At 36.4% G+C, this 9,611-nt stretch overlaps 1 protein-coding gene across 1 annotated transcript in view; it reads left to right on the top strand.

Moving 5' to 3' along the window:
* The first annotated feature begins 1,195 nt into the window (after window positions 1-1,195).
* CCDC172 (coiled-coil domain containing 172) overlaps window positions 1,196-9,611 on the top strand; it is a 45,500-nt gene continuing 37,084 nt past the window's right edge. Inside the window, exons 1-2 of the mRNA XM_045568279.1 lie at window positions 1,196-1,274; window positions 1,488-1,573. Coding sequence (XP_045424235.1) covers window positions 1,196-1,274; window positions 1,488-1,573 — 165 coding nt within the window. The remainder of the gene's footprint in view (window positions 1,275-1,487; window positions 1,574-9,611) is intronic.

Genomic DNA, 9,611 nt, shown 5'->3' with positions numbered 1-9,611 from the left:
TGAAATATTAATTAAGCCTATTGTGCTGTGACAGAATTTACATTTACCTTATTTTACTTAATTCTAAATCCAGTCTAACTAGAAATTACTTTTTAAAGTTTAACCAATGTCAATTTTACATTCAGAAATAAAGTCAGATTTTATTATAATGTCAACATTTCGACCTACTAAAACTAAAAATATTTTAATTTTTGATTTAAAAAATCCCACACTAAAGTCCCAAAGGTGCCTTTCATGTTTAAGCTTTAATTAGCAACCACTTTGGTCTCTGACACATATTGCGCAGATATTGAAGTGTTAATATTACTGCAGCTTGATTACAAAAGGCAATGATTAATTTTAAAGCAGACAAAAAAGATATGCCCTGATTACAAAGGAATGATTAAGGCGGAATGTCAGACATTGCACATTTATAGCAGCCTTTGCCATCGTCAAAGGATAAGACTTTGCAAAAGTTTATATTTAGAATTTCGGGTACTTTGTACTTTACAATGCCGGAGTACTTGTGCCTTGCAGACTGAGCACCCCAACTCTGATAGGGCCTATGACCTTCGGGGGGTCACGTGGCCCCAGGGAACCACCCCGACCACTGGAAGGGCCCCGACCAGCAGCCACAGTTTAACTCTCACAAGGCAAGGCCGACCCGAGGCCCCGGCCACAGCCTTAGGAAAGGTTTCTCGGCGAGGTATTGTTAGCAAGTACCGTTTTGCTGAGACACAGAGCACTTTGAGGACCTTCTCCCTAAAATGAGAGGGGACTGGGCTTAAAAGGCTGCTGGGACATGGCTGCTGCCCAGGCCCTCAGCCAAGACCCTGGGCCTCCATTTTTATTTGCCCTCAGAGCAAAAACCAAACCCGCAGAGAGGCGAGGCCTAGGCCAGGGGAGCTGCGGGCCGGGGGAGACAGGCAGAGCTTGAATCCGCCTCAGGGCGCGAGGGAGAAAGGCCGGGTTTTGTAAATGGGAACGCGGAACACGGGGGCCGAGGGCGGGAAGCGCGTCCTTGGACCCGGGGCCTTGACTGCGTCCGCGTCGAGCCCCGGCCTCGCTGTGGAGAGGCGACGGGGACTCGAAGACTGGTCCATCTGGGAGTGGTCCTTGAAGAATCCTTCTTCTTTATTGTGCTTTCCAGTATCCTCAGGCTTGGTTATAAAATATTTAACGGCGAGAGAAGGATCCGCAGGAGCCCGGGCCTGAGATGAGCTTAGAGTCCTTATTTCAGCACATCGTCTTCACCGAGCACCAGGCTGAGGAGAGTCGCCGTTTGATGCGAGAAGGTCGGGGCGTTTCTGGCCTTTGCATGGGGGGCCGTTGTCTTCTGGGGCTGGGCGCTTGCAGCAGAAGGAAACCCCAGAGGCAGTGGTCAGAGCAGTCAGGGGAGGTTGCTTGCCCGATCGAGGGAAAGACAGATGAAAGGTGTCTTATCAAATGCTACCGAAATCAGGACGTTAGAAAGATTGATGTGTTTAAATATTTAATTTGTATTACAGTAAGATCTGAAATAACTAGATGTCGTGAAAAAATTAAGGAAGCAACAGAGAAGCTGAATGAAGAGAAAATCAAGTTGGAATCTCAGGTATTGACATATAGAGCATGCTAATTATCGTTTGAAAAAAAAGTCTGTCTTAACTATCGGGGGATATTTGACTACTTCACCAGTTGTCTTTAAAGTAGGAAGCACACTCCTCCTGTGCTGGCTAGCATAGTTCCATGTTACCTGGTAATATTTAAAGTTCTGAATCCAGTGACACCTTCAGTTCTAATGTGAATTTGCTCTAGAGAAACTAGTTAGAGTAATGAAGAATTCATCATCTGTTTTGTGAGATGGTTAAGGTTTTAAAAGAGTGCAGTTGTCATTGGAGGAAGAATTATTCTACTTATTCAATAAGTAGTTGATACAGTATATAAATTTTGAATAACACATAATGTAAGTATGCTATGTTGATGTAACAATTGAATGTAATTTTCAGATGAATTTGTGCCTTTTGTTTTTCAATTCTTTACCACATTTTGGACATGTCTTTCATCCAAAAGTATATCTTTTCCGCTAGCGTTTCTCTCTTTTCTGCAGCATTTGTAAAGTTCTGTTATTTCAAATAGAAGCAGGATTGTCTGATGGCTTCTTGAAGAAGGATTTTGAAGGGTGGGTAGAATTTTGGAGAGGCAAAGAGAAGTGGTAGGAGAAAAGCATCCGAGAGAGAGGGAAGAGGCAGATATGTCCAAGGAATATTTGGAGAGGAATCTAGTCAAAATAAAGGGCTGATATCTGGGAGCAGTAGGAAACCATTATGGGTTTTCGATCTGGGAGCAGTGTGATAAAATTGGTTTTAGGTAGCCATGTGCTATGACGTGTGCTTTTAGTCCCAGCTACTCTGGAGGCTGAAGTGGAAGCATGACTTGAGCTCAGGAATCTGAGGCCAGCCTGAGCAACATAGGGAGACTCTGTCTCTACCGGGGGGAAAAAAAAAGGAGTGGTTTGGGAAGATCATTCTGAGCTCTAATGGGGAGGATGGGAACAGATAGGAAGCTAAGAACATCATTTAAATGTGTCACAGTGAAAGCCTTGCTATTATGGGTAGCATAAATGGGTAGTTTTAAAAAATATTTATTCAACACCAAACAATGGACTAAACAAGCAATGTGCAATGAGAACTCTGTTTGAGGAAGTCTGTTTGCTTCAGATATGTCTCTTTGAATTTACCACTATGAGAAATTTCAGTTTTTTTGTTTGTGAATAAATTAATCATAGAACCCTTCTCCACCTGGTGAATTTCAGCTCTTCTTTCCAAGTCTTAATCAGACATCATCCATAAAGCCCTCCCATGGACATCTTGGTAAAATTTTTTAATTAAACAACAATACATACTTGTGTTTGTGTTTGTATCCCCTACTATTTTGTGAGCAACATGTCTGGAATTTTTTTCTGACCATCTTTTATTCCCACTGCCTGTATCCAATACCTAGCATATAGTATACATTAGTGTATTGAATGAATTGAATACTAATAGTGTGACAGATAAAAGAGGGAGTCTTTTAAAATAGAATTTGGAACTATTATTCAGCTAGGCCCTAGCTCCTATTTTGCCTGTGAATAGCAGATAAACTAGTTGCTACCAACAATGCTAAAAGCTGGTAGGATGGGCAAAGCATTGAGAATGTCATGATGTAGCTTTCTTTTTCTTGAAAAAAATTTAAGATACTTTCAGGCTTGGTAACTAGAAGCTAATAGAAGTAATATGTAAAATATGAGCCCTTAGTAGGTACTGGACACAGTTCTAAATATTTCACTTACATTAACTCCTTTGGTCCTTAGAGGAATCTTGTGATGAGACACCATCATTATCCCCTCATTATAGGTGAGGAAACTGAGAGGTTAAATGACTTGTCCGTGACATATAATTGAAAAACAATCAAACTACCATAGTGAAAGTAGCAATCGAATAATGACAGCATATTTTATTAAAGAAGAGTTCTTGAGCTTATCTTAAACTTTTTTCTTTATGAAATTCATGTACAATAATATATCTGAAGCTTTGCATCTAATTTAGGGCAATAGTTTTAAAAGGTCACTTATGTAAGTTTTTGCACAAAATACATTTTTCTTGGATTGGTGACAATATTGACCTGACAGATAATAAATTTTTGAAAAAATGTTTACCCTTTGTAATATTTTTTTTGTTAGCAGTCTGTTTTGCCTGAAAATGGAAATGTAATTTGTTGACATATACACATATTTAAAAAAAGAACGTTGATTCAGTTGTTTGTACTCTAGAGAAGACAGAGCAATTCCCTAACATTGTTTAGAAACATTTGCTGAAATTACTAATTAATACAGGCTCATAAATGTGCATTGCTTTTTAATCAGCTCATATACATGGGTAATAATACATTTGTATCTTACTAATAAAATTAACATTTGAGGTTCACAGTTCACACAATACTAATTTGTAGTTGCAGTAATTTGATTTACAATTATAGTCAAGACGTGTGTGTGTGCGTATATAAAGATTTTAAAAATGGAACAACAATTATAATGTAAATGACTAATGGGAAGAACTGAAGAAGTAATCATAAATTGATTTCTTGTTTCTTTTATTCTCAGAGTTAATTATATGTCTGCCAATAACAATGAAAATATATTTACTTGAATATTTGACTTGGCATTTATTGACCCATTTATCAAGTGTAAGCAGCATCAGAAGAAAGAAGAACATAATTTGAATAGAGCAGTGCTTGAGTTATTGTACAGTGATACATTCAGAAAATATTTGGGGCATTTATTTTGGTCAAAAAATGTATTTAGGAAGTACAGTATTCATTTTTCTTTTTTCTGTTCTGTAAAACCCAGGTAGCATGTAATTAGAACTTGAATGATAGCATTTGCCTTTCAGGGCTCGATGAGTCCTTTAAAATATATGGTTGCAAAAGTCTCAGATTATACAGTGTGAGTACTTTCTGACTTGGACAGCTACAGTATGCCTGGTTAGGTTTGGTAATACGAAAACAGAAAGATGAGAACATGCCCTGGATTTGCATTAATGCTTAACAATATACTGAAAGCTTCTGATAGTCTCAGAAAGGTTTTATAGTATTGATGACAGAGCAAGCTAAAAGTAAGGACTCACAGAACAATTGTAGTTTCTTTTAAACATCTAAAAGAGGTTCTTTTATTTTTAAAAATGGCATATAATTAAAATCTGGACATTTAATTTTTATAAACATATTGCATAAAACCCAATATAATGCCATATTCCCTTAGGAGGGAGTAAATGAAGGAAAATTGGAAGCTATTTTGTGAATATTTTTATTTTTTCTTTTTTCAATTTTAACTTATTGCATAAACATTATAACAATAATAAGAGAATATTTCATGAATTTTTAAAGGAAAGCTATATTGAAATAAAAAAGTAACTTAAGGTGGGCTCCATTTATTTCTTTACTTCAAAATCTACATGTTCCTTTTTTTAATTGGTAAAAGTTCAGAACCCTCCCAGAACAGCAGGCAAAGTCATATCCTTTAGCACTGCATTATGTAATTAGAGAAAGGATAAAACCACAAATTATTATCATTTATAATATTGAAATGGAGTTTAGTAATGGAGGTGTATTCTTTTGTTTATGTTTAACCAAAGAAAAATTTAGATCCTGCCTAAATTTAATCTTATTGTTGATTAAAAGTGACTTAAACACAAAGATAAAAGAAGGGCATTATTTCTCCCCTCTAGTTAACACTTGTTTAAATAGCATGTGAATTATTTAATCTTAATTTTAGAAAATAAAGTGGCAATTCTGTATCCCAAAATTTAATACATACCTCTATTTCCATTAATTTTGACTAATCCAATTTTGGAGGTAGTTACACTTTGTTGCTTATAATCTGTACGTCTTTACATGAAATTCCTTCAAGCCATTTGGTTTAAAATGTTGTAAGTCCCTGTGGAAGTAGAAGAGGGGTTGGAATCCCGAGATAAGGTAAGAATTAGCCTTAGACAAGAGGAAAGATACTTCTTCCTTTGTACACTAAAAATAATAGGTAACATTTAGTAAACAATTACTATATATTATACCTGTGCTTGCATTTTACAAACATTATCTCTGTTAATTCTGACAAGAACCCTATGAAGTTGGTATTATTATTATCCCCATTAGCGTTTGAGCAAAACTGAGACTCAAAGAAATTAAATAACTTGCATGAGGCCACATAAATGATGGTAAATAATAGATCTAAGATTTAAATCTATATCGGTAGATTAGAGAGCCCTTACTCTTAACCGCTCTAAACGACTCTACTATAGTGTAAAAGGAAGGAAGAAGGAAAGGGTGAAAGCGGTAGATACAGGTACATTTGAAGATTTAGTAATAAGAAATTAAATGTATGATATGCTAAAAGTAGTTTCTTAGCTATATCATGTCAATGAATTTAATAAGTATGTATCATGTATGTTTAAAAAAGAGTAAGAATTTGTCATTTCTTTGTTCCTCTGCTTCATCAGTTGAATAACCTTATGCAAGTGAGATAATACTGTTAGTTTGGAAAGATTTCCCTATAATTGTGGCTACTCATTATTGAAGATTCATATGAGTCAGGCAGCAGGTTAGGATGAATAATATATGGTCCTTGCCCTTGAGGGACTTAAGTCAGAGATATTACCCATTCCTTAGAAAGGAGGCTCTGTCAGCTTAGGGTGCTTGATCTTGGTTGCAAGAAATAGGAATTCAGTTCACAATGGCTTACTAGCAGTCCCCAACCTTTTTGGCACCAGGGACCATTTTCATGGAAGACAATTTTTCAACATACCAGAGAGAGGGGCAATGATTTCCGGATGATTCAAGCACATTACACATATTATGCACCTTATTTCCATTATTATTACATTGTAATATATAATGAAATAATTATACAACTCACCATAGGTTGGGGGACCCTGGCTTAAACAATATAGGGAAATTATTGACTTAAGTAATTGAAAACCCGGCATTTGATTCTGGCAGTTTTATCAGTTTGAATTGCATCAGGTTGCTTATAACAAAAATCTGCATGGCGGCTGTTCCAAATAAGGGTTAATTTTTTCTCATGTAATAGGAAGTCTGACAGTGGGCAATCCAGGGCCATTTATTAAAGCTGCTCTAGGAAATTCCTAAAAAACCCCAGCACATTCTATCTTTCGTTCCACCATCGTTAGCATGCATCTTTCATCCTCATAGTCACAGGTACTCTTCCATCCCCAGGCATCATACTGAATTCCTACTGGAAAAAGAGGAAAGCATGAAATACCAAAAGGCTTCTCTTCATGTGTCTTTAAGTTGTTTTAGGGGAAGAGAAAGTCCTCTTCAAGGATTTAGGCTTGCATCTCAAGGATTAGAATTTTGTCACGTGATCAATACTGGCAAAGGAGTCTGGGATTATGAGTATTTTTAACTGGGTACGTTATTGCTCTGATCAAAATTGGAACTCTATTAGTAAAGTAGAATGTGTAATGGCTGATTGCCCTTGTATTCCCCAAATAATTACTAACAACTCCTAGGGTCATATGCTTTCTTGTTCAAAATCAGAAAGAGAAAGAAGGATGTTTCCAGACACTTACTCTGAAAAGCAAAGAAATTTCTTTCCCAGAACCTCGTTAGATAATTTCTCCCATCTCATTTCCAAGAATTGTGTCATGTGACTAGCTCTGAACTGATAACTGTTGTCAAGGGGTAACGACTTCTCCCATATTCAGTGGGCTGTCTGGATACGGTTTAAGATTCTAAAAAATATTAACTAGTTACCAACGAAAAAGGAAATGCATGCTAGGCAAGCAACCACAGGGTTTACAAGAAGAGTTTTAGTGGTTAAAACCAGAATGGCCATGTAGGGAGTCCCTATAGTGGGTTGAAATATTTCAGGTTAATTATTGATTATGCTTAACTTTTATTCGAAGTATGATTTATTACATATGACAATATAATGCAAGGTTTTCCCCTCTAAATTACCCTCAGTTAAGTAAGAGTTGTTTTATGTTGGAGTCCTTAAAAAGCCTTTCATATTATGAAATGCATTTTTAATTCTTTTATTTCTAACAAGGACTCAACGATGGTTTGGGATGCTTAGAGAAATCTTCTGATTGAATTGATTAAAAAAAGGAAGCAAAGACATTTAATAGACTTAGTTATTATTCTTGGGAGTGTGACCTCATAATTCCAAGTGCTAGATGTCATTGTCAAAAAGCCACTTAATGATAACTTACAAATAATAAATTTCTAAAACATAATATGGTTTAAAAAGCAACCTGTAGAACTTACATGATACCATTTAACAATATGAAAAATAAAAATATGCCTTGTGAGGGGTATAGAAATATATAGAAAAGTTTAATGACATGCATGAGGATGATAAATAGCACATCAAGATAGTGATTATCTCTGATAGAGGTGGAAGATAACTGTAATCAGGGAAGGGTATACAGGGCACTTAAGCTACATGTAATGCTTTATTTCTTAAGCTGGGGGTGGGGACAGAGCTGTTAGGTCACTTTAAAAAATAAAAATACATTTAAAAAGCTACAAAGCAGTGATTTTTAGTCTTTAAAAGGTTATGCAACCATCATAATCTAATTCCAGAATATTTTCATAACCTCCAAAAGAAACCCTATACCTGTTATCAGTCACCTCCCCATCTCCCCCAAACTCCACCAGCCTGAGGTCACAACTAATCCACATTTTGTCTCTGTATATTTTATATAAATAGAATAAAAAACATATGGCCTTTTCTGACTGGCTTCTTTCACCTGGCATGTTTTCAAGGTTCATCCATATTGTAGCATGTATCAATACTTTATTCCTTTTTATTGCTAAACAACATTCCAGTGTGTGTGTGTGTGTGTGTGTGTGTGTGTGTGTGTGTGTGTGCATGCAAGTGTGTGTATCACATGTTGTGTATCCCTTTATCAATCAACCATGTGGGTGGTTTCCACTTTTTAGCTGTTATGAATAATGCTACTATGAACATTTGTGTATAAGTGTTTGGATTAGCATATGTTTTCAAGTCTCTTGGTCACCACTAGGAGTGGAATTGCTGGATCACATAACTCCAGGTTTAACTTTTTGAGGAAATGCCAGTCTGTTTCCACAGTGGCTATGCCATTTTACATGTATGAGGGTTCCTATGCCTCTATGTCTTTGCTAACACTTGTTATTTTCTATTTTTTGAGGTTTTTTTTTTTTAAGTCATCTTAGCGGGTGTGAAGCCATCTTATTGTGGTTTTTATGCGCAGTCTGTAAAGACATTGATATTGAACATTTTTTCAGATGCATATTGGCCATTTGGCACATATATTCTTTTATTTTTTTTTTAGAGACAGAGTCGTGCTCTGTTGCCCGGGCTAGAGTGCCATGCCATCAGCCTAGCTCACAGCAACCTCCAACTCCTGGACTCAAGCAATCCTTCTGCCTCAGCCTCCCAAGTAGCTGGGACTACAGGCATGCGCCATCATGTCTGGCTAATTTTTTCTATGTATTTTTAGTTGTCCAGCTAATTTCTTTCTATTTTTTTTTTTTTTTTTTTTTAGTAGAGACGGAGTCTCGCTCTTGCTCAGGCTGGTCTTGAACTCCTGACCTCGAGAGATCCTCCCGCCTCAGCCTCCCAGAGTGCTAGGATTACAGGCATGAGCCACTGTGCCTAGCTGGCACATATATTCTTAACATGAGCTCCTTGATTAATGGTAATATTTCTGGTTACAATTGTTTCATGGGGATACCTTGTCTCTGAGAAGTAGTGATCTCTCTTCATATTAATAGAACTAAAATGATTACATTTCTAAATGAAGTGAAAAATATTTTTAAATATATATAGCATTTATTGGATTCTTTTTTCTCAACTTAGTTTTCATGATCTTAAGGAAGTCTGGAGAACATTTCATAGTAATAGCAGTTTAGAGCAAACTCTACAGCAATATACCAGATAGCCTTTCTGTTTGCAAGTATTTATACATCACAAAAGTTGCACATTTCCTGGCTTGGATCCACAAAGTGGAAAATCTTCTGTACTGGTTCTAATTTTAAAATTTACCAATGCCTCTATTCCTTTTTTTTTTCCTTTAAGAGCTATTCTAAATAAATAGTTTAGCCTGAAATAT

The sequence above is a fragment of the Lemur catta genome, chromosome 14 (genome assembly GCF_020740605.2).
Source record: "Lemur catta isolate mLemCat1 chromosome 14, mLemCat1.pri, whole genome shotgun sequence".
Lineage (NCBI taxonomy): Eukaryota > Metazoa > Chordata > Mammalia > Primates > Lemuridae > Lemur > Lemur catta.
Note: the sequence above shows the minus strand (reverse complement) of the source record. Positions and strands in the feature narration are given on the sequence as shown.